This window comes from Aspergillus melleus (genome assembly GCF_016097325.1).
Source record: "Aspergillus melleus strain CBS 546.65 chromosome Unknown contig4, whole genome shotgun sequence".
Taxonomy (NCBI): domain Eukaryota; kingdom Fungi; phylum Ascomycota; class Eurotiomycetes; order Eurotiales; family Aspergillaceae; genus Aspergillus; species Aspergillus melleus.
This window is the reverse complement of record NW_025763373.1, coordinates 2652796-2680163: the sequence shown is the minus strand read 5'-3', so window position 1 is coordinate 2680163 and position 27368 is coordinate 2652796. Positions and strand designations below refer to the sequence as shown.

The 27368-nt window shown below is 51.3% G+C and overlaps 12 protein-coding genes across 12 annotated transcripts; 4 read left to right on the top strand and 8 right to left on the bottom strand.

Annotated features, from left to right (window-relative positions):
- Positions 1-1088: 1088 nt before the first annotated feature.
- Positions 1089-2676, bottom strand: LDX57_007776 (uncharacterized protein). The gene is made up of 2 exons (XM_046089493.1): positions 2145-2676; positions 1089-2079 (listed from the first exon to the last, which is right to left on the bottom strand). Exons 1-2 carry the CDS (start codon positions 2548-2550, stop codon positions 1154-1156), a joined length of 1332 nt encoding a protein of 443 aa, XP_045945464.1. The 5' UTR covers positions 2551-2676; the 3' UTR covers positions 1089-1153.
- A 2444-nt stretch (positions 2677-5120) lies between these two features.
- LDX57_007775 (uncharacterized protein) lies at positions 5121-5837 on the bottom strand (the record flags this gene model as incomplete). Its single annotated transcript, XM_046089492.1, has 2 exons — positions 5121-5315; positions 5370-5837. 2 exons carry the CDS (start codon positions 5835-5837, stop codon positions 5121-5123), a joined length of 663 nt encoding a protein of 220 aa, XP_045945463.1.
- A 351-nt stretch (positions 5838-6188) lies between these two features.
- Positions 6189-6710, bottom strand: LDX57_007774 (uncharacterized protein; the record flags this gene model as incomplete). Its single annotated transcript, XM_046089491.1, has 1 exon — positions 6189-6710. The coding sequence occupies one exon, from the start codon at positions 6708-6710 to the stop codon at positions 6189-6191; it is 522 nt and encodes a 173-aa protein (XP_045945462.1).
- A 1465-nt stretch (positions 6711-8175) lies between these two features.
- LDX57_007773 (uncharacterized protein) lies at positions 8176-8820 on the top strand (the record flags this gene model as incomplete). Its single annotated transcript, XM_046089490.1, has 1 exon — positions 8176-8820. One exon carries the CDS (start codon positions 8176-8178, stop codon positions 8818-8820), a length of 645 nt encoding a protein of 214 aa, XP_045945461.1.
- A 2420-nt stretch (positions 8821-11240) lies between these two features.
- Positions 11241-11687, top strand: LDX57_007772 (ankyrin repeat domain-containing protein; the record flags this gene model as incomplete). Its single annotated transcript, XM_046089489.1, has 1 exon — positions 11241-11687. The coding sequence occupies one exon, from the start codon at positions 11241-11243 to the stop codon at positions 11685-11687; it is 447 nt and encodes a 148-aa protein (XP_045945460.1).
- Positions 11688-13167: 1480 nt separating this feature from the next.
- LDX57_007771 (PaaI family thioesterase) lies at positions 13168-13778 on the bottom strand (the record flags this gene model as incomplete). Its single annotated transcript, XM_046089488.1, has 2 exons — positions 13168-13608; positions 13656-13778. 2 exons carry the CDS (start codon positions 13776-13778, stop codon positions 13168-13170), a joined length of 564 nt encoding a protein of 187 aa, XP_045945459.1.
- A 1528-nt stretch (positions 13779-15306) lies between these two features.
- On the bottom strand, positions 15307-17454 carry LDX57_007770 (uncharacterized protein; the record flags this gene model as incomplete). The annotated part of the gene is made up of 2 exons (XM_046089487.1): positions 15307-16485; positions 16537-17454. 2 exons carry the CDS (start codon positions 17452-17454, stop codon positions 15307-15309), a joined length of 2097 nt encoding a protein of 698 aa, XP_045945458.1.
- A 111-nt stretch (positions 17455-17565) lies between these two features.
- LDX57_007769 (uncharacterized protein) lies at positions 17566-18282 on the bottom strand (the record flags this gene model as incomplete). The annotated part of the gene is made up of 1 exon (XM_046089486.1): positions 17566-18282. One exon carries the CDS (start codon positions 18280-18282, stop codon positions 17566-17568), a length of 717 nt encoding a protein of 238 aa, XP_045945457.1.
- Positions 18283-19371: 1089 nt separating this feature from the next.
- Positions 19372-20739, bottom strand: LDX57_007768 (ankyrin repeat domain-containing protein; the record flags this gene model as incomplete). Its single annotated transcript, XM_046089485.1, has 1 exon — positions 19372-20739. One exon carries the CDS (start codon positions 20737-20739, stop codon positions 19372-19374), a length of 1368 nt encoding a protein of 455 aa, XP_045945456.1.
- Positions 20740-21455: 716 nt separating this feature from the next.
- On the top strand, positions 21456-22820 carry LDX57_007767 (ankyrin repeat domain-containing protein; the record flags this gene model as incomplete). The annotated part of the gene is made up of 1 exon (XM_046089484.1): positions 21456-22820. The coding sequence occupies one exon, from the start codon at positions 21456-21458 to the stop codon at positions 22818-22820; it is 1365 nt and encodes a 454-aa protein (XP_045945455.1).
- A 249-nt stretch (positions 22821-23069) lies between these two features.
- Positions 23070-23717, bottom strand: LDX57_007766 (uncharacterized protein; the record flags this gene model as incomplete). Its single annotated transcript, XM_046089483.1, has 1 exon — positions 23070-23717. One exon carries the CDS (start codon positions 23715-23717, stop codon positions 23070-23072), a length of 648 nt encoding a protein of 215 aa, XP_045945454.1.
- A 1726-nt stretch (positions 23718-25443) lies between these two features.
- Positions 25444-26185, top strand: LDX57_007765 (uncharacterized protein). The gene is made up of 2 exons (XM_046089482.1): positions 25444-25618; positions 25689-26185. The coding sequence occupies exons 1-2, from the start codon at positions 25496-25498 to the stop codon at positions 26061-26063; spliced, it is 498 nt and encodes a 165-aa protein (XP_045945453.1). The 5' UTR covers positions 25444-25495; the 3' UTR covers positions 26064-26185.
- The last annotated feature ends 1183 nt before the right edge of the window (positions 26186-27368 follow it).

Here is a 27368-nt window from a genome sequence, read left to right as displayed (position 1 = left end):
AGCCCTTGATGGGCATCATCGTCTGCCGAAAATACTAGAAGCCCCACATCATCATCATCCACCACACCAGGGTGGGCATTCATCTGTCTGAGCCGTTCCACTCCGGTTAATTTGCTTGCGTATGTCTTGCACGCCGGCCCCCACCACCCAACTGTTACCCACGCAATCTTCGATCCAATGCACCTGGTGATGCCAAGGCCAGGCGGTATAAGGTGATAAGGCAAGCAAAAGACATGGCAGATAGAACTGGAACCAACTGCTCACCACTGAACGTTGTTCGCCTAACTCAGGCAGTAAAAGTTGGACTGGAGGCTGAATGATAATATCATAATGGGCATCCGATAAACAGCCGCATATATATATCTAAATTGAGAATTAGACCATGGTTAAATGCGAGAATCGAAGAACATGCCACTTTATTATCGCCGGGCATATTTGCTCGCCTGCAATGACCTTCCCGGAGTCTTATGCGTTCACTCCAATTGCCCAGGTCGGCTCGTTATAATACAGTACCGTCATAAGCACTGCCTAGCTTTGTTTCACTTGACATCTGAGACTAATCGCTCTTGTGGGGACTTGGGGAGATAAAGATAAGATCTCGGATGGTACGCGTTACTTTGCCTAGGCTCTCTTTTGACCTATTTCCTATCGACTCCGTAAAGATTGACTATGTCCTCGTCCTTCCCAATCATTGATTGCGAATCCTGGCCATGCATGGGTCTATTTTGTAAGTAGTTGTTGGTTGATATACTGCAAAAGCACAAATTGTATAGGAATTCAATCGCTTGGCTGCTTGAGTCTTTAGAGCCAAACACTTGTAATACTGTACATAATGCTTCTTGGTTCGAGGCTCGAATCGTAGAATTCCATCGGGCAAGATCTTTGCTTTAGAAAGGAGGAGCTTGTTTCCCTTATTATTCCATTCACAGCAGGGTTAACCTCCCGTGTGGTATACTTTCAAATGACCAGAACTAGAAAGGTTCATCGTCTGTGCCCTGCAGGTCCCATGCCAAGCCAACTCGATTTCGTCTCGCTCCAGACCTACCCAAGGACTATTCTAATCAGATCAGATTAGTCGCTGCTAATACCGCTCTAAATTAGGCTGCCGTGATGTATAAAGGCCATCCAAGTGTTTTCTTTTGGCATGGTGGTCTCACAATTTATGGGGACGCGCTGTTGTGTCTGGGCAACTGTTTGTCCCCTCTAACAAAGCCAACACCTCCCGACTCATCTCGCGCGGGCTTCCCTCATTCTGCCCTCGATGCTTCGGTCTTTCCAATTCGCCTGCAGTGATCCACCGGCGATCTTCACCCTGTAGCCACTCCACAACATGGTCTGCTAGGCGTTGGGGATGTTCCATCGGAGCAAAATGCCCTGCGTCATTGATGACGGTCATGTTAACACGCCCTGTTACCACCCCGCCACTTCCACCCACGCCGGTTCCGGTCTTCTCCGTGATCACAGTCCGCATCTCTCGGGTGACAAGCTGCGAGCCCTCACAGAATGCGTACATGGTCGGTGGTCGCAGGTGTGGGAGATTATGAAATGTGATGACCGGTTCGGGGCGATAGAACAGGATCCGTTCATCGTCAAGTGCCTCGAGTGCAAGATCCGGACAGAGTACACGACGGTCTGTTGTCGATTTCGGGGCGAGAATGGGTCGAACAAAGGTGGACAACTCTTGACTTTTGGGGGTCGTCAAAACCACTCGCGGCTCGGGGCCAGGTGGAGCATCACGGAGGCCATATTCAATCCATTTACCAAATGCCCGTGGATCCCATGATTGGAACAACTTGCTGCGCTGAAAGTGGGCTACAGCCATGTCCTTGGTGGGAAAGGTATCTCGACGTCGCAGGGATACTAGCGCCGCCGGGTATCGACCCTGATCCGCCCCGGAATAAGGAAAAACAATGGGCTCTATTAGGAAAAGACCCTGCAGGATCCGGGGGTGCATAAGGGAGAGATGGATCAATTGCGTCGCTCCCATACTGTGCCCAAGGCCAATGATTGGCTGCGGAAGGCTGTCTCGGAAATGGTTCATCAGGAGTAACAGGTCCCGAGAATGGTCAAAGGCGGAAGCTGGTATGAAGCTGCGGGTCAATGGGGAGGAGCCGTCAGCAGGGGAAGGATTAAGCGAAACATACGATCATTTCCCAAGCGTTCCTCGTTTACCAGACCACTGACACCCTGGTTGGCCACGTCGGCCATCCAGATACCACGAATCGCCAGCCCGGATTTACTGGCTGCCTGATAAATGCCCACCCAAAACGGCTCATACGCTTCCTGGGGTTCCGTTAGCACTGTGAGGGAATGGGATGGGAATAAGATCACCTTGGGTACTCCATTCGCATGCGCGGAGACGATGCTCACCGCGCCAGGGGAAGGATGTAGGTTATCCCACGGCACATATTGCTTCACAGCAAGGTATAAAACGTCCTCCTGGTTGACAGCCGTTGCCTGGGGATATTCCCGTATATGCTGGCTAGGGACCGTGTGCTGAAGCACTTTGAATGTGTCGGAGATGTCGGAATCGGTCTTTGTAGAAGCCATTCTTATGATTCGGAGGGCTCTTCTTGTCTTGTTCCTCCTAGAGTATGGCGGTCACCAATAGGAAACAGATGATATTAGTTGGCCGTAGGTCTGCTTTAAATCTATTCTGTATTCACGAAGCTTGCCGGGCGGGGCTCCGGGTTTTCAACATTCTGTACTGTTCAATCCTTGACTACGTGTATGGTAACGCAAAATATATCGTCTGCAATTGGGTTACAGTACCAAGCGCATTCTATTCGTTAGAATAATCGTCGTTCTCCTTCCCGCTGTCTTCGGAATGTCAGACTTATGGGAGTGACCGGTCGATACGTGGTTATTAAACGGAGTGTCGAATGCCCCATGGTCAATTGGTCAATTCAGCTTGCCCAAGGCCGGCCTTTGTTTCCAATTACCAAATACAGGAACATTTATTGTTTAACGCTCGGCCCGATATTGATACCTCAATTTTTACCCCAGACATTGCACATTGCGTCTATTATACTGGGCTTTACAAGGCAGCGGGATAAGACAATCCGTTTTCATTGACTATTTCGATGATGTTATGTCCCGCCCGTTAAGCAATCATTGCCACTGACGCCCGCTTTGTTGATCATTTGTTTTACGGCTATAAGGGTGATAGGCATGCATGTATTTCAACCGCTTTCTCTGATGCACTTTGATGCAAGTAACATGGGAGAAATTCGGTGACGCATAAACTTGCTTGAGAATCAGACGGTCCAAAAAGGAGCATTCTGGATGATGCTGGATATTTCGCTAATCTTTCCTAAATCCTGGACTGGGTTATCCAAGGCGCAGAAGCTGGCGACCTATTATTTAAGTAGCTTCTACGAGCGTTGGTGATGTTTCTAAGAACATCTGTATCACGTCGCAGGATAACTGTGTAGCAAGAAAGCCTATTATACCGTAGGAGGAACTGCTTGCCCGTTATCCTATATTCAGTGGTACATTTAATAGAGAGATAGTCCACCACAAGAAATCCATTCTAGACTCTTTCTCTTTTCTAAGTTCCTAGAACCTTTCAGCTGCACTATCGGAAGAGACGATTGATCGATCCATCTCTATCCTCTTGACGAAATCGCCCTACTATAAAGCCATTACAGTCCCCTTCTGTGAGGAGAAATACAGTAACCCCACTGTCGTTTCAGCAATATGGCTAGGAGAAAAATTGTTGCTTCATTGGCAGGTAAGTGTCTTTACATATTCATAAACGTGGGATGAGGGCTAATATTAGCCCAAACAGGCAATCCTCGCACCAATAAGTGGCAGATGTTGCTCCGAAAGGCCGACGAGGCAGCGGAGAGTCTCGAAAACCGAGTTGATACTCTTATATTGAGTAACAACTACCTTCAAGAGCAAAACTCTCACTGCCAAAACGCACAACAGCGCCTTCAGTCTCAGTTGGTGGCAGAAATCGGTGACTGGGATTACAGATACGCTCAGGCAACAAGGGAAAGGCAAAATACATTTTGCGACGAATGTCACCAGCTAGTACAGCGGGTTTACCTCGCTCGGTGTTTTCATCTTGTTTGCTATTCGTGTTTCCCAAGACAGGTGGCCTAGTTGTTGTTCTGTAAGGCGTTGAACACATTACTTTAGACCCTCAATCCTAGGATAGGTGCACGTCCAAACGTAAGCACACTATAATCACAATACATAGTATAGAATGTATAGTGCAGATCCTGAATGATTCTTGAACACTAACTCACTGCGTATACCTCTACACTGATATTATGGTTATCATAGCGTATGGTGGCACCCTTTCATCTTTTGGAGCTGGTCGTATCCACTTTCGGGCCGTTCTCATGGGTATTCGAAGTTAGCGAAACGAGCTGCCAGCTCATCACAACTGCCCTTCCCTTATCTTGCCGATCTACTCTTCCCTTCACGCCATGACGTCGATGGATAAGTCGCAGTCAATTTGGAACCCGTCACTTGGATGCAATAGCTTTGCAGCATTGCCAGATCATTCAGGGCTTTTTTTCCTCCGAACTTGTTACCGTAATAGTCGCCAATTATGCGATTGCTCCTGATCAGTCAGATACATGCCAATCCGGTAGATACTATTGCAGCAACGGCCGATGCATGCAGATCAGCAGTTGGTCCTGGTCCTCGGACTAGCAAATGGGATGAACAAGCAGGCGCACGAGTTCTGTATAAGTGGTTGGTTAGTCATGTATTTTACGATGATTACTTTGGCAAACTAGGCAACGTCTATCCTTGAACGGTGAAGGCTGTCCTCGTTTTAGGGAAGGCAGCCGATAATGTGCTCAAACATCAGGTGTCCGTTGCATGGACATAATACGTCCAGTACCTGGACCCCCGAAATACTCAAATGTCACCACCTAGGGCAATTTTATAAGAGAACCAAAGGGGGGGAGAGAAGAATACCCAAGGGTTTAATTGATTGCCTGATATGATATTCTAGAAGCACCGACGCAGAAGATGGCCTGCCCCTTCTTATTGAATCTTCTCAGTCTTTGACCTAGAGCCATGCGTTAAGCATCATTCCACAATCCCGTTAGCAAACTCAACACAGGCAGTGGCGATGTCACTGGACAGGGGAAAAGGCCTTATATATCTTCGGGTTGTCCCAACGCCCGCGTCTGACGAAGGCGGGCCGCAAGCAGAGAGTCAACATGCGCCAGTGGGTTTGATGAAGCGCTGTCTCCCTGCAAGACAGAGCTTCCAGCTGTCATGGTTATTCTCTCGGGCGCCGGCACTGCAAGATACTTAGACACTGTCTTGCGATGAGAACTTCGAAAGACCTGCTCGACACGATCAGCTACCAGACAAAAGTATAGCGATACTACGAAACATACATGCATCAGCTTAGCGATTTCAATCATGTGAATATTGATTTCACCGTCCCCTGCGTCAAGAGCCTTCTGACGGAATGAATGACGCCGGACGGAATCGATAAAGCCGCGCTGGTAGTAGGTGACATGGCGTCGAAAAGCCTCGGTGGAAAGAAACGGGTCCATGCCAAGGAAGGCATCAATCACCTGAATCAGCACCATCTGACCTCCTTGGACGCCATCATATTCTGTGTAGGCCTCACCATCTATCGTGCCAGCGGCCCATCCGTGAAAACCTTGGACGTATGACAGCCAGACAGCCGGACTGACCGTGGAAGGCACAAAGGTCTTGTAGAACGCCTGGAAAACCTTCCGTAGTTGACGGAATATAGACCGTATTGTTTCTGCACATACCGCTTTGTCTCCCCTCTCAAAGTATTCAATCGACTGCGCGATGTGGAGGTAGATAGGGACAGCCTTTGATGTACCCATGGGCTAGATATCCCGAAGCGGCAGAGCAATTCGGACCTACCAGCCTCTCCATCTCCACGAAAATATACGTAAAGTGGTACTCCGATGACCGCACAATATCTGGCATCCCCTCGTTGATCGTATAGATCATCCTTCCACTCGTATCAAATTCGCAAAGCAGATTTGACATGGCGTTCCCCCCTTGTGAATATATACCATATCGACGACAAAGATAGTCCCACGGGATGTCCAACTCCACGGGGAAATCGATCACCTTATCATCCTGCGCAACCTTGACAATAGGGTTTGTGGCCCATCTATGCGCAAAATTTAATTAAGCCAACTCAATCAACTGTCCGTGGAATTGGGCTCTCACCGGAATGCATGACGGCAGTAGGCAACGCATGCAAAGAATCCGTTACACGCTTCCCGCGAGAATCCATCGCCCTGTGCCCGGTCGCAGAGAGCATTCTCCACCGCGTCCAGGTTAATGTGTGCTTGTAGCAGAGCCGTCATTTGACTGCGAAAGGCCCTGCAGCGGGACAGATTCATTCGGTCGTCGGTGAGGTGTACGTTGCTCGCGAGTTGTAGAGACATTGCGCGGTAGACTTCATGATACGGATGGAGTGCCTCGGGCCATTCCGCGTGGTGAACTGCTCGTGGAGGCCAGCTCCCAGCCCCGTCGGTCTGTATGAGGGTCTGTAGTCGCACCGCCGTCTCATGAGTAGTCCCTAGTGATTTAATCTGGTCTACAACAGGATGATGGTCCAGATCAAGCGGAGAGTCGCTGTTAGAATGCTGAGTCCGCTGTGTCTTTTGGCGAGTCACCGACAGCCTCATCCAGAACTCGTGTAGAGACGCCGCCATTAGAAATGCCAAACCGGTGAGCATCATCGAATCGAAGTGCTCGAAGTAATTTTATGCGAAAGATGGTTGCCTTTGGGATGAAAATAAAAACAGATGGGGGAAAAAGAAAAGAAAGAAAAAAGAAAAGTGAGGAAGTAAAGACATTCCTGGGCGACTGGTACCTTGATATTTCTAGATATGTCCGGGATGACATGTGCCTACCAACCCATGTCCAGTGTTGTCGCGTACATTCATCCGTTTGCTTAAGGGTTTCTCAGGTGTGCGTTTACCGACACGGAATGTGGCCGCAGTGGGCTACGGAACCCCTATGATAATTCGGGTAATAAGCCTATTTGAGCTGGAATGACTAACGAGCAGGTTGTTTAATGGGCAATTGTGTAGGTTCGAAATACGCACGCCCGTATGATAGATCCTGTCCATTCAAATGCCCAACTAACGACAACTGAGAGACGATATTTCCCGGGCAATATCCTTGCGCCATCAAATACCCGGCGGGAGTCCAAACAGGGGTGAGCGATTTGCCTCTTGCTTCGGTGATTTGAGTGTCAATCGCTTTAATGAGTAGAGTCAGTTATGATAAATTGGCACGGACCTTTACTCATTCGGAGTTTTCACGGTGGCTGATGGTGAATTCGGAAGTCCATGGGGCATGTCCATTTATGAGCTTTTTGCTAAGCTGGCTCCTGTCTTTTCTTTGCCTGTGTTTGGAATGTGAATCCTTATCGGGAATTTCCCAAAGGTCCGGCCTTGTGTTTAGCCTGAAGTTTCACTTGCGAGCATTAAGCCTCTCTACAGTAGAACGTACGGTGTAGTACCAAGCTTTTGGTCAGATATTCGGGCAAAAATATCAGGGTCCAGAAAGGGTCAACGCAAAAGTATCGCGGACTCTGGTTATGTTAGCGTTTGCACGCAAGAACAGTTACTGGTGATATCCCCCTCCTCCCCCCCCTTTTTTTTTTCTTTGATACAAATGCACAATTTAAACGCTCACCCCGAGTCAGACCACCCATGCATACAGTATATCGTCTGCGGCATGCACTCATTGGGGTTCACTCCTTGAGGGCGGTTGATTTAGACCATTATTGACCAACGACAGTTTCTAAGTACATTAGAAAAAGATTGGCATCATTGGTCCAGCCTTTCCCAACATTAAAAGATGTAGGGAGGTACGCAGATACTCGCCCCTGGAGCCTTGTGTATAACTCTCTCGGCCTTCTAGCTTGGGGCTCGAGGCGAGCTGCGAATCGTTAAGCACCACGATCCGCTGTTTCTTATCCAGTCGTATTATATCCATTCAAAGTTTACAGGTCCACCGCAGGCTGTATGGTTGCGCCAGGCTTCTCTCGGGAGTCTGTTGTGTAGTCAACTAAGCCACATCCGTCTCTTCTATACGCCTCGCTCATCAAAGAAATACAGGCCAGGCTCAGATCCCCTCACTCCCCCAAGACGCAGTCACGGAAACTGTGCAATTGAAGAAGTCGCCACGGTCTTGATGCCCTCTAAGCTATCGACGCAGCCACGGGCCGCCGCGCTGCCGTTCCAAGCACAGCATCGAGTTCTGGCGGCAGTCCAGCGACGACTCGAGCGCTGCGTATTTGATTTTGCCAGAAGATGGTATCCTGATTTGTGTCAGTTGAAGGGCTGGGACTGCGTTGAAAAGGTAGAATTGCATACCGCATTCCGGGCGCTGGAACAGGATGATCGCGGCCGCCTGGCCGGGAACACCACAACAAGCCCGAAGGAAGCCCTGGGCCAATTGCGAGCCCACGTGGTCGGTATCCGACATGCAGCAGTTCATCGAGAACGACAAAGCCATAGCCAGCTTCTCAAAAAAATAGACACGGCGCATAGATTTGCAACGGTCTGGCTGAGCGACCGGCAGTGTGGAACGGAGCTTCAGCGGTGCCGGCTTCAGGTGGATGCCCTCTTCAACCAATGGAAGAAACGCTCTCGCTGCATCGCCGCCAACCTCGACGCACGCATTGGGCTGTTGAGCGAATCTGACAGGGCTCCGCTATCCGATAGGTATCGTCGCCTCCTGCTGGAGGCAGCACGGCGGCTGGCCCAGAGGAATCTCAATGACTGTGTTGCCCAGGCGGATCGCATCGTTCGTATCACCTTTTCTGCCATTCCCTGACCCAAAAGCAAGCGGATATGCAGTTTATTCATAACAAGGTCAGTGGCCATGGATCGCAATTGGGCTACTGTAAGAGACTGGGCTGTCCGGTTGACTGTGGTGACTTGTCGACTCCACGAACGCATGTTTCAGTCTTGACCGGGCAAAAGAACACGTTATCCATTATTCCACTAGACACGACATTGTGGAAACAAAGGCATGGGTCGTTGCGAGTGGGCAGATAGTTTTGGGTGGAAGCGGGTGAAGAGTCGTGATAATGAACCTTGCTGCATTCTCAGGGTTTCAACCTAAGCATCAGACCTAGGAGATGGAATAAGCAATATTCGATTCGCCATAGAAATATACAGTAAGTAGTCTTTTTACTGATCTCCCAAAAAAATGCCCCAGAAGATTCGATTTTCATAGTGTGTCAATCAACATCTTACCGTATTTACGGTAGATACAGCTACGCGGTGCCATATCGCTTTATTACGCCCACAATTCTCAGCTCATTGGATGCTGCGGTTGCCAGGTGAGCATGTTTACATTGGGATGGAGGTGGCATAATACTGTCTATACTGCCCATTATGTATTTCCGTATAACCTCCCTAACCCGTGCGACCACTGTTCACATACCCAGCCCCTCCCAGGAACATGCTTCAAGACGATACCCACGTCAGACCATCGCCACGATTCTCTTGGACCATCAACGGCCATGCTGGCAGCGACAGCACCACATTTGGATCGGCGTTTGCAACGAATGGCGGACAATCCACCATCCTTGATCCACGATCATATCGTAGGAGTGGATAATACGGGGTAGTGTTGTATGTGGCTATGCTCTGACATACCCCATTTCGTTGAAACTTTGGGTTCCTCTGGCGAGAAGCTAATCGCTCATGTTGTGGCAAAGGGGAGGAGCTAGTCGAAAGAGGAACGTCCGCATCTCGGTGGGCGGAAAGCGATAGGCAGCACGGATCTATTGTTTGAGAGCAAAAGTCCGATATCTGTCCATCGGGCTTCAGAGTCTCCAACGCATTGAGGGGGCGAAAGAACAGTGGCGATGGTGCGATATCGGCCATTTCAGGCTGTGCCTCTGGTTCGAGATAGAGCACGTCCGGCTCTCCTACCGAAACATCTGACCGCGGGGCTGCTTCCCCCAGGCGTGGACCTTCCGTCAAGTCTATCAGACCCTGAACAGCTGACATCTCATCTTCCCCAATATGCCACCCGGATAATTCTTCCTCTACCGTGTGCTCACCAGTAGAAGGGCACACGCCTGGAGTGCGATCTCGGACCTTATCCTGGGCTATGAAGCCAACATTATTTATCGCTTGATATATATGCGACTCTGTCATGGATTGGAGGAGCAAACTGCATTGGAGCTCCTCTGCTACTTCAGTAGCCGGATAATTGGGCACCCAACACTCGAGTTGGGGAGCACAATTTACATTGTTTCTGTGACACCCGTCACAGGGTAATTCACCGAAGCACTGGCATTCGGATTAGCGAGTTGCCTGGAAGTTAACAATGGCCCACATCCTAGGATCCTAGGACGCTCCGTCTGCTTAACATCAAATGAAGGAGAAATTCATTTGGACCTACCATAGAACTAGAAGGACAAACCTTGTCCTCCGACTCGTCAGGTTCGAAGAGAGTGGTAAACCCTTTTGGTAGAGGACTGTGTACCAGGGGGTGACAGACTATAAGCACCAATTTCACCTGGCAGCCTGGATTGCCTTTGCAAGCTGTGTTAGGTGACGTTTTGATAAGACGGCAATGGCCGAAGTTTGAGTGATTAATTCGGTCTGCTCTGTTGTACCTCGGAAGCAAAATCGATGTAGAGATGTATCCAAAGTGCCAGGGCCGGACCGTGTGACTTTATGTCTTCCTGGGTGAGCATGGCCGGCGCACCTTGCAACCTATTGGATCTATTTCTTATTTCAGGCTACCGTAGGTCGGGCATTTTCTATGGCCCGACTGTATGCCGGAGCTCATCATGTTAGCCCCGGTTCGTAGGATAACGCGACCTGTTATAGGATTCTTCCTACTTCGCTCGGGAATACATATATCATGGGAAACCGCACACCTCTCCTAGGGACGCGGCAAGCTCTCGGGGGAACGTGACAAGCAGCTCTCGGAGGTTATTGAAAAGCTCCGCAGATGTTCGATGCTCCACAGAACCAGAGTAGATATTGCAGGAGCGTAGCTTAGCTAACAACCATCTTTGTGGTAAATGCACTGAGAGCGTACCTGTACACCAAACCACAGCGCCCATGTCATATTGCAAAAGTCTCATACAGTATAAGTCTATCCATTGATTCCGCTGGTGGTGACCATGGATTTGCTTTACTTTGACACTGAACTACCAAGACTCCAGTTTCCCACAGGACATTAAGACTCAGTTTAACGTACATCCCACGCGCTGAACTCCAACAGATATGCATCTATTCGAACTACCGGAAGATGTTCTTCTGTCTATTACAGACGAGGTCGATGGTTCTACGGACCTTCTGTCACTGTGCCGCACTAGCAAGACACTTTTGCGGATTACACTCGGCGTGCTTTACCGGTTCAACATTCAACAACAAGGCAGTTCGGCATTGCTTTGGGCTGCAAGCAAAGACGAGATTACGGTCATTCAGGCGCTGTTAGGTTACGGTGCTGATATAAACGTCAAGGACGACGAAGGATGGTCAACCGTATCCCTGGCAGCACAGAACGGCAATTCTAGAGCTGTGGAACTGCTACTTATGCAGGACAACCTAGATCTGTGGTCTTACGATCACCGGTTCACCGGTTTCGATCGACCGCGCTACACGAAGCCGCAAGGGCCGGCCATCTTTCTGTGGTCAACTTGCTACTCAATGACAAGCACGTCAATGTGAATGTTATGGATAGAGACAGGAGGACGCCCCTGTGGTGGGCGACCTATTTCCAACATAAGGCGGTGGCGGAGCGACTACTAGCGGTGGATAGAATCGACGTGAATGCACGTAGCCACCTATCTGAATCAGCAGGCGAACCCGTCGAGTCCTCTGCCTCTCTCCATCACCTTGTCCGTTGGGAAGAAAATGCTGCACCCCTGATAAACTTGTTCATCCAGAAAGAGGGACTGGATCCGAATATAGAGAATGAACAACGGCAAACACCACTCTGGTTGGCGGCCGAGAAGGGAGACGTCACGATCGTGGATATGCTGTTATCCCACGGGGATATTAACGTGAATGCATTTAATAGGTCAGGCCGCTCTCCACTCTGGGCTGCCGCACGCTACGGCCATGTCCTTGCCCTTCCCGCGACGGACTGGAATCAGACCTCAGTGTTCAATGAGTCGCCGCTAGTAACCGCCCTCCGATCCGGTCATCTGGACGTGGCTAAAACGCTACTGAAACAAGACGACCGGGCAAAAATCACACTACATGAACCTAGAGGGGCGTTTGGTTTTTCTCGGGCGGAAAGGAAGAGATACGGTGAAATCGTTGATGGCATCCTCGGCTAGATCCGCGGTGCGCGTCTGAAGCAAGGAACATGTTGATTAAAATATCCTACTGTACGCTTTGCATTGGTATACAGTATATTTCCTCTGGGCCGTGAAGAAATGTTTAAATCTGGACTAACAACAGGCAACATAAGGGGTAGAGTATGTACCACTACATAATTTCCAGCGCACTTAGAAGGACACCGTTGGTTCTTCTGCTATACTGCAATTCTTCTGATCGGAAGTACATAGTAGACTACGCCTGTTAAAGGTGTTATATTACCTATCTGCAAGCTGCATAGGAATTGCATGGCTAGTTGCTGGTTAGATGGATTGTCTTATTCTGTTGGCAACATCCCCAAGTCCGGCAGACTCTGCGCTAGGACATAGTATACTCAAGTGCAAAACCAGTGTCGCCGCTGAAATATGCCCTGAACGCAACATAACCCCAGCAACTGTCTGTTGGCAATCACATCCGTAACCCGTCAGCTTTACGATGAAGCCGATGGGCTTTCTACAGATTATAGACTCTCTTGAACGCGCTATGGGGGCGCTGTCAAACAAGCATACGAGAGTCCTCCTTCTTCTCCGTCTACATGTATTTGTCATAAACTATTGTCTTCCTAATGAACCTAGAGTTTTGCCAAGATCTAGGTTGTCCCATGTTTAAAGTTCGGCGTCGCGCTCGTGGCGGGCGATTTCGAACCCCTGTGAAACCTCTGTAGGCAACGAAAGTAGACCAGAAAAAAAAATAGATGAAAGAAGATCAATAGGTATCCCTGCACCGCGACTAGATTAACTGTACATACAGAGCCTGTGGCTGCCGCGGGGAGAGCACCTAGAGAACCCTTCGATCGTAGCCAGCCACCATCCTTCGAAACCCGGCCCTACGACTTGGGCTGTATAAACAGGGCCTCCGCGAGGATGGCTGGAACCATCCCCTGTCCATCGTCGCGGGGAATTTCGACAGCGCCGTGAAGGTAGATCTTGCGGCCCTCCACCTGGTGCGGCCAGGCGCGCAAGCGGATTGGAACATGCGGCGGGACTGATTGTCTGAAAGAGGTGTTAAGGTAGGCGGTGACGGCTGATCGATGCTGGTCCGGCGGTCGACAGCAGTCCGCTAGAATCTGATCCAGCAGCAGGGTTAGGTAGCCGCCGAACAGCTTGCCGTTGTAGTAACACATTTGCTGCTGGGGCGCCAACCGCAAGTTCGCCTCCGCTTCTCGCCCCAGACGGTGCGGTCGAAACCGGGGTCTATACCCATCAAGTAACGACCGAAGGAGCTGCTGCGAGGGACTGGCCGTAGGGTCGGGTCCCTTGTGGTGGAGCTGAACCATTAACAACAAACGTCTCGAGCTCACATGGGAAGTCTTACCAATAACGGCGACGCATGAGCCAGACTCGTGTCCTGGGATAGGGCCGCTAGCTGCGCCGCGCGATGCAGAGGCTGATGGCGTGTCGCGTGACTGAACCGGCAAACAATCGTGCGTCGAGCCATTCTGGGTAGAAAAATCGGTCACTGTCGAAATAATGCTAAGACCGGAGTGAGAGAGTTTAGTAATATATAATCTAAGGAATCGAAATGTGACAACTATGTCTGCAACAGCTGAGGGTCATATTTATTTGTCGACAAATCGCTCGGAAGACGGGTTGGCTCCTTGCACCTGGCTCACTGTTCGACTGGGTAAATGCAGGCGTCAGGTTTAACGATATCTGCCTAACATATGGAGACTGCAAACTTCACCACTAGACTAGAATGCTCTTCTGCATACAGTAGATCAATTCTCATATTACCAGATCATACCCAGGTACACTACCTACGTGGAAATGGAATGATATGATCTCTACAAAAAAAAAAACCGACATCGGTGAAGAGCATCTCCTGCCAGACTACTAACCACGGATTCTTAGGACTGCATGTCAGGGAGTAGGAATTGCAGATTGGCCATGGCGCGGGCAGTCAAATGACCTCATGGCCCGGGTTCGAAGTGGGAAAGGTCAAAGAGGATACGGGAAACCCGGGAACAGGAAGCTTGGGTGGATAATTATTTGATCAACTTGGGATTCTTGTCGTCAGACGGGCAATTCACTGTCCGGCTGCTTGAATCCACGAACGGTCGAGTTCTACCGAAGTCATGGGCTACACTGTAATACCCGTCCATGGGTAGATAGTCTCCGCGGATTGCTTTTATTCAGACAGTATTGTGCAGGCATTTGATCGAGATACTCGGACAAGGACTCAAGCTTCGGTAAATGGGCAAATGAGCAGGTCAACCGGTATTGGCTTAGGTCAGTATGAAAGAATTGCCCCGATTTTCTCGGAATGCGGTGTCATAAAGCCCTGCCGGTGTTTTACAACGCTAGTCCTTACTAGGAGGTTCAGGGGGGTTCAACCTCGGGTTCAGCTTGGCCATTTGGAACATGAACCCCTCAAGAAAAGTAAATTACTTAATTGATTCTCGTTGTTTCCCTATGTAAGGCAAGAGATTTGTGGTCAACAAAATTGGGAAATGAGGCATATGCACCGTGAATACACTAGATTACAGGTTTTTCTTTTTGTTTACCTGATGGTCGGCTTCTTCGAGTCTGTTAACCGTCATGTAGAAAACTCGGTTGTTGAATATATATCATTAACACGGCATCAGGGGATCTACGATCAAACACAACACAACAATCCCCACAGATATATTCACCACAAAGCAACGGATAACACGATATTCTTTTGTCAACCAGATACCACAGAAATAAATGAACCTGGTACATTTCCCGCCCCTAAACGCTGCTCATGATCGTGCTGCACAGTTGGGCTGATGCCATGCTTAGTCATACCGACCAAGGAACCTTGAAAGATCTAGGAAAGATGCGGAAAACACTCTAAGCTAAAAATCATACTGGAATGATCTGCAAGATGGAAACATCTTGAAAATAGTCACTAGAAACGGGCTCTCCCGGGGGCTGAATAGGATCGCAAGAGAGTAGGCATGGAATTGATAAAGTACGATCCTGATCATGCGCATCGGACGCGATTAGCTGGCGGTCGCCGGTCGCGCGGAGCTAGTCTCCCAGCGATTCAGCCAATCCCTGGCATAGCGGCGGAGGACACCGCCTTCCAGCATTTTGGTGCCCTCTCGGAGGGTCTCGCTGTCGCGTCGGGCATTCTGCATTGTGAAGGTCTTGGCGAGCTCGGCGGCGGCCCCCTGGCCATATGTCTTCCGGTAATGATAGATCAGCTTCACGGCTGGATTGATCCTCTCTTCGTGTCGGGCTTCACTCGCCTCCAGCAGCTGCAGCCACTCGGCAAAAGGCACCGCGTCGAATTGAAACCCGCCTCGCTTGAGCTGTTCCAACAGTGCGGCCCAGGTGAAGGCGTGGGGATTCACTATGTTATAGACCGAGCCATCGCCGGTGCCGGTTTCGACGTCACCATTCGTAGAGCTGTCGACGCCGTCACGGATCGCCGTTTCCGCTCTCTCGAGGCATGTCCCGGCAATCTCGAGGATGCACTGAGCCAGCCGATCCACAGGGAACCAGGAGCACGTCGCGTCCATCTCCGGCAACGCCTTCAGCGTCAGGGCGGACCGGACCAGCAGCGGAATCGCCTCCGAATCATTCCACAGACCCCTCTGGGAGTGACCGGAAATCTGTCCGATGCGCAGGGAATAGGCACGCGCGCCCATACTCCGCGAGTGACTGACGATCTGTTCTCCCACCCACTTGGACTGGCTGTAGCCCATGGACAGGGCCGACTCGATCGCCAGCGGTGTCTCCTCGATGTCCGATACGGATGACGCAAGGGCGGTTGAGATCGAGGAGCAGAACAGGACAACGGCCGGAGTGGCGGAGTCGACCGATTGCGAGAAGTTGATCAGGTTGTGGAGGCCCTGGATGTGTGGTTCGAAGCTCTCCAGTGGCAAAGCGAAGTTGACAGGCCATGCGGTGTGGATGACCAGGGAGACGGATTGCCTCAACTCGTGCAACACGCATGGATCGAGGCCGAGATCCGCTCGGTCCAGCCTACTCTCGAGGCCGACGATTTTGGAGGCGTCGGGCTCGACAACGGCCAGGCCCTTGTGTGCAAGACTGCGCAAGATGGCTTCTTTCGGCCGGGATTGTCGCGTGAGGCAGTATACCGTGGAGACGGTCGTATCGTCCACCAGCCTCTCGAGCAGATGCGCACCGGTGGACCCGGTCGCGCCGGTCAAGATCTACTTCGGTCAATACTACACGTGTGCGGCAGAGCGTGTCATAAGACATACCACAGCTTTGCGATCAGAGGCACAGGTCCCTGGAGCGTGGTGACGTTTGAACGACCCGTACTTCTGGACTAGACTATGTGCGAACAGACTATTTGCGAGTGCCTGAGAACCGTCCGGGGCGTCCGTGAGCCGGCCCTGCTGGATCGCGCAAATTTCTTTCGCCAGCCGAGCTATACTTCCCATCTCGTACACGATGTTCGGACGGAGCGTCCGCTCCCCGGGGAACCGGAAGTCCCTCAGAATCATCCGGCGGAGGCTGATCGCTTGAAGACTGTCCACCCCTTTGGAGTAAAGGTTATTGGTTGGCGTGATCTGTTGACCCAGGTCTTCTTGGCAAAGCTTGAGAAGATACCCTTCGGTTTCTTTGACCCCCAATAACAGGGCACCGGTCCCTGCCTCCGAAGACGGGTACATCTCTTCGATCGCTGTAGCGAATTGCCTATACACTTGAGCTCGGATCATAGATCCCTTGTCCGTGGCTGGGCACGTGACACCGGCGGGCAAGACTTTGACCAGTCCTCGGGAGATCCGCGAAAATTGTTCCGCGCGGGAGTTGGCATCTTCGACGGCTCTCCAAACCTGGTCCACAATCGCTTTGTCGTCCAGATCCTGGGCGTGCTTCGAGCGGAAGATTAACAGGCCCGGCACGGCCTTGTGGATCCCGACCACAACGGCTTCCTGCACCAAGGGATGCTGTCTGATCGTCCCTTCGATCCACAGGGGATGCATCTTTTCACCATTGACGAGGGTGATTTGATCGTCTAACCGCGAAACATACCTCCACCGGTTCGGAAGACTGGGGTGCTTCTGGAAGATATCGCGAGAGTGATAAGAACCGTCGTTTGTATTGGAAGCGCTCAGGCTCGGATGGCCACGCAAATAGACGCATTCGTAGAGACCGTCGCCGATGGGCTTCATTTGGACGAATGCGCTGACATGGTCAAAGAACTGCAGGTAGTTCCAACCGTGGTCATTTAGAGGCCGCGAGATGGACCCAGCCACCAGGCCGGCTTCCGTTCTGTTGACTTGTCAGCTACCTTGCCTCCGGCGCAGCCAGAGAGTATGAAGGGAGAAGGGGATTACGTACGATCCAAACAATCCACCGAACCGGACTCCCTCGGCCACCAGGCGATCGCCTAGCTGGTCCGGACACGCTGCCCCGCCGAACGTCACTAATTGACAGGCCTGGAGGATGCGGATGCCGTCGGGCTCGTCCACCAATAGCTGAAGCACATACGGGACGCAGTGGATGGACTCCGGTTGGGCTTCCTGCAGGGCCGCCACCAGTGCTCTCCCGGTGATAGGCAATGAGGTATCCCACCCGAATGCCGTCTTTCGTCTGTACATGGCCTGCAGCGCGGTCGCCAGGCCGTACCCGTGGTACCAGGGCAGGGTATTGAAAGCACTCCACCCGGGCCCGATGCGAGCCTGCGAGACCAGGACACGGTGACTCAGATACAGTGGCTTCGGAGTGCCCGTCGAGCCGGAGGAGTGCAGTATCACCGCGATGTCGCTGTCGTTAATCTGTGGCAAGCCTTCACCCAGGGTTTGGGCTACGGCGTTCTGGCCTGCTTCGGTATCACGCGAGGATGGACGGGTTGGATGGCAAGCGATCGACATTAGCCTCGACACCCCAGCGACGATGTCTCGGACCGGATCGGTTTGGCCGTACAGGACTGTGCGGCAGCCCACCTGGTCCAGAAGCGAGACGCAGGCCGAGGCCGACAGACGAGGAGAAAGCATCATGACGGTGTAGCCAAGTCGACTGAGCGAAAACAAGGCAACTACCATGCTCAAGTCCGACACACTAAGGAGAGCGACAGTCTCTCGTCGGGTTGGACACTGCTGGTGTTAGCTCGCGGACCTATGGGGGAGACCATGCACCCACAGGTTTGAGTCCCGACTCAACCAGAGCGTGAGCGGACGTTTCAATCATCCGATCTAGATCGCGCCCGCTAAAATAGTCGTAGGAAGGGCCGTCGTCGGATGGCCGTGGATAGGCCAATATAGGCAATTGGTTCGTGTCTGCTGCACGTTGGCGTATCAGGTCATCAAGCACACGGATATTCCCGAAGGAGGACGCCACATCATCCGAATGCTTATCTTGGAGGGTCATCTTTTGTAAGGTGTCCATAGTAACGAAGTATGTCTCCGTGGAGCGAAGAGAGACTTCTGGGCTCGCTTTGTGGGTGGGATACAAGTGCAAGTCTTGTGATGTGTAGGAGGCGAGACACTCCCACGATGGAAGACGGATAGCATTAGTTAAATACTGTGTGGGTGGAGCGGTCTTGGAAGGTGTAGCTTTAACGCGGTAGCCACGGTTGGCCCGATTGAGTAGCAACCGGATAGTACCTGGCAGGTTGTATTCATTGACACCGGCGTTCTGGACATCACTTTCAACCGTTTATTCGACATAGACCATGAGTGACCCAGAGCGACCGGTTCAAGTTAGCGAGCAACTCCGACTGACAATTCCGCTCGGCGTGTATTTGGTCCATATATTGCTTGGTTATTCTGAATTGCGCGGTTTGCGTGCAAACAGTGGTTAGAGGCCAAGACATGGGCAACGGTCAGTGACCGAGCCGCTGTTTCACCGGGCAGGACTTTGGTTTAGAAACTCTCCTATTCTTAAAGGATTCTCTGATACGGTCCCCCATGGACAAGCAAAACCCTGTTGCGACAGGGATGGTCGTTGTGCTATGTGGTATATTCGGTATTTCGATGTAAATCACAATATTATAAGTAGATGTGCATTCATACGGTACACGTTCAAGGCTATCTCCAATATTCTGATCTGATCTTTCCACTGCCTAAAAGGACACATTTACTTATAGCCTATGGAGATCTCAGGGAACACAACACAGCTCCATTTCCTCTCTCCCGAGCAGCAGCATATGCTGTTTTCCCAAAGTTATCTTTGAGCCGCGTTTGGGAGTTAGGGCGCAATATCCGAACGATTTCGTGGTGCCCTCCTGCAGCAGCCCACCAGAACGCCGTCCGCCCGTCACCGTCGACCGCGTTGATATCAGTGCCCTGGACATCCAGCAGCAAATTTACCATGGACGCTTGGTTTTTAGATACAGCGTGCATGAGGGGCGTCCAGCCCCACTTATCTCGGACACTGACATCAAGTTTCTCACCTTGCCTCAGCAGAAGGCTAAGCACGTCCAAATGGCCAAAGATGACCGATACGTGTAGTGACGTTGTCCCGGAGGCGTTAACTTGATTGACATCAATGTACTTGTGCCCTAATAGTAGGTGCACCATGTCTTTCCTACCCGAGCGACATGCAACCCAAAGGGGCGTGACCTCGTGTCCAGATTCGGCATTCACTCTGATTTCTGGCTGCTCAAGAAGGAGCTGTGCCACAGGCAAGCGTGCATGTTTCACGGAACGTGCTAGAGGTGTATAGCCATCTAGATCGACGGCATTCAATTCGACGTCGACTTGATTTAGAAGCAGCCGGATTAGGCTAGTTTTACCAAACTTAGCAAGGTTATGGAGAGGTGCTCCGCCCTTGTGGTCTGGCATGTTGTAGTTCACGTTTCGATCAAGTAGTCGGCCGAACCATCTATCGGATCCAACAAATGCCACCCACCAAAATGGGGTGCGGCCCTGAAAGTCCTGGGCATCAAGGTCGATTTCGGGGACGCACAGCAAGATATCAATACATGCGTGATTGCCGTATTGGATTGCTACATGTAGCGGGGTGTTTTGCCGGCTGTCCCGGGAGTTCACACAAACTCCGCGCTGCTGAAGCAAGAAGCCCATCATCACGGCATTGCCTAAGCGAGTAGCGTGATGAAGGGCGGTTGATTGATTTTCATCCACATCCACGGCATTAATATCAACGCCTCGCCTTAGGAACATCTGTGCAATGCCTGTGCTATCGTTGGTGACGGCGAGAAAGAAGAAACGGGCGTCTTCATGTCTCCCGTCTGGCTCCACCTCCTGTTGTAACAGTCTTTTGACCACACATTCGGCACCTCTGGTGATGGCAAGACTGAGTAAGGAGGAGCCGAGAAACCGGAAAGATCTCGTAGGCCGACAACAATGAACAAATCCAATCTTGTCCAACAGGTACCTGATGAATATCTCATCACTGTTGATGGACAACGCATACCATAGGATATTCCGGCCTTGATCGTCGCACCCGTTGATGTCAATATCGTGGTGGTTCAGCAGTAGCTCAATTGTGTCCATGGCTTGGCACCGTACAGCGCACCAGAGGAGCGGCTCCCCATTTCCAGTGGCATTAACATTGGCACCGTAGGATAAGAAGATTCTGGCAATATCCCGTCTGTCATTCTGCACCGCCCAATAAAGCCCGGAGCTGTGATTGATTGCAATATTCCGTTTGAAAAGGATCTTGGTAAATGTTGATTGCATGTCGTGACAGGTGAGACATAGCGCGTAAAGGGTTCTTTCGTCGAGCAGCTCGCCAATCATGCAGCGAAGCTCAAGGGGGAGTCGTGTAAGCATTGTCATTGCTGGATTTGGCGTGAAATGGAGATGCCAGTAGAAGTAGCTGTAGCGAGCTACAGCCTCCTCGCTGGGCCAGTCTGGCTCAATTTAAATGTCCTATAGGATGAGAATCCCTGGCAAGTCGGAAGACGCTGACGAAATAAAGGAGCGAAGCGCACTCCGGTGAGCCCGTAGGCTAGTTCTGGGGAGCGATATATGGATACCTGGGAGCGCCGGAGGTCGGAAAAGTCTATAAAAATTTGGAAAATTACGTAGGTCCCTTCATTCGGGCGCTACCAGACAACGTCATGGCATGTATGCGTTGCTTCGTATAACCGTGCTCTCGAAGCACATAAAGGACGTGACACGCTGCCCAAGCTCCCTCACACAATCACGTTCACCGAGTTATCAACTTCGATATATTTTCATTCAACTATAGCTTATCCCTTCTCACAATGGCACCCCCAACAGCAGTGGTGATCCAATCTGCAACCCAGTTCGGCAAGGATGGAGTACCACCACATCTCCTATTTATCTTGCACCTTACCTTTCGTGCAGCGAGTCACGATAATCGTGAATCCCTATCCGTCCTCCAAATGAATCTGACCCTGTCCAACAAGTTGAATTGGGAGTTATGCCTGGAAGACATTGCCCGGCGGAAAGTCCCCCCTCTGCATTGGGCCGTTCGGCATACAGCGCTCGACCTCATTGAGATGTTGCTCAGCTCCGGGGTCGATATCAATACAGTGCATCGGGGAAATACCCCGCTAGTTGAAGCCGCCACCCTGGGCTTTTCCGACATCATCGCGAGACTCCTATCGAATCCACATCTTGATATGAAACAACACAAACAGGGGATGAGGGCGTTGTGGAAGGGGATAGAGAACGGTCACCCTTCGGTTGTGCAAGGCCTGCTCTGTAGCGACAATGTTGATGCCAATATCGTTTTTCTCTACCGAGGGGAATTCACGACACCGCTCACCTACGCCGTTACCCGTCATTCTAGGGAGATGGTGGAGACCCTTCTTGCCGATCGCCGAACCGATCCCAACTTCCGGTATAAAAATACGCCAGCCCCTTTATTTGGCGCTATGAGAGCCGAGTACCTATGTCTTGCCCAGCGCCTCATGTCTGACGAAAGGTTCGATGTGACGGTCTGCTGTTCCTGTGGCGGCAACCCACTTCATCATGCTGCCGAGACAGGGTGTCTCCATATCCTGCAGACACTGCTGTCGGACTTTGACATCGATATAAATGCACAGGATGCAGATGGATTTACGGCTCTTATCTATGCAGCCGTAGAAGGACATGAATCTATTGTCCGGGAGCTTCTTTCGCACAGTCTCGACATCAATCGTCGCGACCATCGAGGCCGCACCGCCTTGTGGTGGGCAACCAATAACGGGCACGAGTGGGCGGCCCGATGTCTGTTGGCACGAAGTGGCATCCGGGTTGATGCGATTGGTGAGGATGGGTCCACCTCTCTTCACCATGCTGTGCAATGGGGATCGGCCACGCTGATTAACCTCCTGCTTGCACACCGAGACATCAATGTAAATGTGTCAGACGACTACGGACGCACACCTCTCTGGTGGGCTGCTTATCACGGTAACGGAAGGGCTGTGGGATATCTACTTCATGACAGTGGGGCAAAGGTCGGCATCCGAGATCGTTGGCAGCAGGGACCACTTGAGGTCGCTAGAGAACATGGGCAATATTACATCTGGCTTGCGCTCCGAGTCTCCATGATAGACGTGAGACTCTTTATCCTCTGTGCCATTGTTGTATTTTGTCTTTCCCCCACCTCAGGCGCAAACTAGCATGTTCATACAAGACGAATAGAGGACTGTAACTATCTTTGCTACAGTATGTACCCGCACCCCACCTTGGCTGTAGAGTGGGCCTTCGAGTTCGCCCAGATAGGAGTTGATCTAATCGAACGGTGTATTGAGAATGCACCTCCGACCAACGCATAGAGATTGATACCATTCCGGTTGCATATTGCATATTTGAAACCATTTCGCACCATATAAGCCAGCTTTGAGCGCGCGATAGGACAGTCGTGGTCCCTAAACGGTTTCATTTGGGCTCTGATCCGGAGCATAAAAGGTTGTCAAACCCCCAAAGCCATGTGCAAGACCATCAGGCTCCCGCCGTAAGTCGTCAGGTTGTAGAAGTGGGCCATCATAGAGACCGGTTGCACTAGCAACCAACATATCGCTGCGGGTGATGTCCGCCTCGAGCCAGGTCAGCCACCCTTGGTTCACTCGACGAACGATGATAAACAAGGTGTCACCCGGGACAAAGCGTTGATGATGGAAAGTGCTGAACTTGCGGATGCTGTTCTGAGCGCCGAATGTGGCAAATGCTCGGTGGCAGAGGAGCTCGACGAGGAGCCAGTGACCTGCGGCTCGCCGGTCGTTTGGAACCACGGCCACAGCCTGAGCATGGAATAGACTGGTCGACTGAATCGTCAGAGTTTGCAAGAATTGATCCTCAAGGGCAGCGAAAGAGCCCGAGCCCAATTCAATACTGGGGCTTATATTGGTCGGTGGGGCCGGATATGGCATCGGTGGCGTGGCGCAGCATGGACAGCCTGCTGAGGACGACGAAGAACCCCAAGACGACTCAAACGCATCGGGATTTACAGGAGTGTCTTGCCTCCGGGGGACGGGCTGTATGAGTGGTGTTTCTGGGTACGACGCCGGGAACGACATGATGCGTATTAAGTAAGATTTTCCTATAGTTACCATGCGAGGTGACAAAGCTGAGATTGAAAAAGCTGAGATGGGAGACGGGAGATGAAGGATGCCTGTATATATAGGCAGGAGGCCATGGCCGTACCAAAAGCTAGCGGTAGGTGGTTCGAGTAATGTTATGCTGTCGTCCTGTTGAACGCTCCAGCCGATGAGGTTGGATACATGGAAGAAGATGGCTTTAGTGGACATGAGCTGCCCACTAGGGCACTACTGTAATAATCTGTGCTTTGTGCAAATTAGATACAAGAATGGTCATCTAGGCCGACTACTGTGCTAGCACGGACCCCACTTTCATCATTCAACATCTCATGTGTAGCCCGGTCATTGCAGTGTACGGTCTGCCATGCGATAGAGCAGCTTCCACAACAGTGCCATCTTGCGCGGTGATATTTGATACGAGGGCTGATGCCAACCCAGCTCTTTTGTACCTATTCCCGGATGGACTGTTATCATTGTCCTGCGTAGCTAGATGGTGAAGAGCTTACCATAGAACCGACTGGAGCGATTCTTCTGGCCGACATGCCGCGTCATTATTGTTTGTTTGTATTGCGAGAGGCGGCCATCGGCGCAATATTGCGGTGATGTATAACTGTCTTGCCGTGAGCGGAAGATGGGGCCGGCCTGTCCCGACGCCCCATCCCCCTCCTGCTCACTGTGCATTTGCGGCAAGCAGACAGAAAGGGAGGAAGTTTCCCGACACCGTTGCTTCCGGGCCACCTTCGCAGTTCTCGCCGTATTGCTCCTCAAGCTTGATTCCCTTGTGTTGGTTGGACGGTGTCGCTTGATCCCTTTCGTCAACTGCCCCAACTTTGACCGCAAGGATTCATCTGATCTGGGTTTGCAGGTGGCTGTATATTGATGGGCCCTCTCCTTCCAGGACAGGTCTGGGTGTTGAGCCACGAACTTCGGGAGATAGGCCTCCTCGCCCGGGGTCCACGCACGGTAGGCTCTTTTGTTCATTATGGGGAGAAGGTGTCAAAGATACAGGAGACGAGAAATCTTGCCGGGTGATCAGTCAAAAGAACAACAGTCTCCGTAATGATAAAAGTGAAAGGCTAGCAAAATACAATGCCGGTTTATTTTGCGCGGGAAAGGGGGAACGGGCGGTTCATATAACGCCCAGTGAGAGCAACCACCACCGTGGATGATGATAATGGTGGACACACAGTGGGCATTTCCGCTTTGCCCCGATGCATACCCATTTTCACAGGACGCGGTCCCAACACCTGCAATTCAGGAAACGGGCAAAAAGAGAATGGAAAAAACCAGGCATCATGTTTACAGGGGTCTCGACAAGCTAGGCCTTAACCTATACGTAGATGGACTAGCGACCGACCTGCCGTCTCGAATTGCACTTAGGCCCACTTGATGATCAGCGTGCGCTTGCTCGCTTTGTACCCTCTTTACTAGGTGAGCGGGTAAGACCTCTGACCCGCCGTTTTTCCCACTAGGCCCTCTATCCCACTTAAGGCCGTATCTGGCTAGATGGGTGTCGGAGACTAGGCGGACGGGCAACTCGGGGAAACCTCCGCTGAAGGGCTAGTCGGTTCTTGACCTACCTTGGTCTACAGTACTGTATCCGGTTAGCAAAATGAGGATTTGCTTTACAGCATACGGGACAGTTCTCACCTGCGCCCGCCAATGGGACCTTAAAAACTCACCGTTTTACCCTCGATTGCAACCCATGATTTCCTTCTAGATCTGTTGTTCTCTCTCTATCTTCACTACCTAGGATCATGCCGAGAGCTACCCATTCGCGCGCAAACGCTCCTCAACCTGGGACTCGTGCCAGACGGGTCCAGATAAATCCAGAAAACGGTCCTTCGCGACCTGCTCGTGCCCTTCAACGGCCATCAATGGTGGGTGATGTGGAATGTGTGGCCCTAAACATACTGTACGTATATAATCGAGGCTAATTGCTCATCTCAGATGGCACAAACTCAATCCCCGCGTGGCACCGGAAAGAGCCCATCTACGACTCTGGAAGTTGCCCATGCAGAATGTTTTCGAACAATAGAGGAACTTGAACGCGAAACTCAAGCTCTTCGTGAGGAAAAAGAAGGCTTGCAGACGCAGCTCCAGGAGGCACAGAACTCCGAGCTCTCTGACAGGATGAGCACTATTGTGCAGCAGATGCAGGGCGCTATCAACCACTGTCAGCAACAACTATGGGACCTGGAGGGTGCCTCCGCTCTTCCAGACGCTACTGCACTTGGCAATATGTGGACAAACCAGGAGGGTATGGGTGACATGGAGGACCCGAATTTATCAAACGAAGATATGATGAACCTGACCACACTGTAAATAAATTTCATATTCACCTGAAATACCTATCGTCTACGACTCCGGGCGTATCCAGTTGAGTTTACCTGATAGCAGGGTCATGGCTTGGACACCAGGCGATACGACCATGTTAAGAGGGTGGCTGAACCTGTAACGGGAATAGGGCGCTTGGGGTTCGGCACAGAGGAAATGGCATGGGTTTTTTTTCTAGCTCGCTTCCTTGTCTAATGAAACGTCTCAAGTCAGCATAATCGCTCGCAAGAAGTGAGCAAAAGCCGAAATTGCTTGCTCCCATGCTCCCCGTACTCTCCGATCCATGTTAAGTGGGCCGATGCTGGGGGTTGTGACATCAGCAGGTCTGCTTTTTATTCGTCTCCCTGATTGCATCCCTGTTTGGCTAGGGAAGCTAGGGCTCTGGACTGTCTGCAATCTGTGGCTGGCGGACGGCTTGCCCGACAGGCCCTATCCGGGGAATTACGGTAAAATCATCCGCCTGTATCCGCTGCAAATCATAGATTTGATCACTGACAAAGTAGTCACTATTATCCCATCCAGGCTGATGTTACGATAGGAGTGGCGAAACATGTGCGAAACCAAGTGTAGATGAGCGCGCTACAATAATCACTAAGCGGGCTTTGCTCGTGTTCGCGAAATGAATTATCGATGGATCGAGATTGCAAGGACACATTGTGGCATTGAGTGGATCTGCAGCTGTCTTGGTCAAGTCGCAACGATGAGCTAGTGAGCAATCCCACGGGCCCGCATTGAGTTAGGCCGAACCGGGCAAGATCGGCAGGCCGGTTTATCCATAGGGACTTTAGGAAAACCCGTTCTGAAAGCCTCGATACTACTATACTGAGCGTTTAGATGCACTAGCCCAGTATGTTACAGTCGACAAACATTCTAATAAGTGAGGGCGTCAGATTAAGCTCATGCGCTGCATCCTCTCGTATGCAGTGCATGGGCCCGCCGACACACGGGCGCAGGCAGTCGTGTCTGGCTTGGCTTGGCACAAGATCGAAACCCATTGGCCCGTTGTGGTAAGGCCCTGCGAGGAACACATGATACCTACCACACGGCCATGATAGGCATGAAAATGAGCGGGGACAACCACGACCACAACCGGGTTTCCCGGGCATGTGTAGCTGTTAAAGGGGATTATGGCGGACGGTGATCTTCAATGGGCCTTTCTGTACTAACGTCCAAAGCGGAAAGCCCGACACGAGCCTATCATTAGCTAGACGCGTGCGAGCTAGGAGCGAGAGTTTAACGGTCGTCTTGGAAAATCGGTACCGAGTTTCAATGACCGTTACTTCGATACGTGAG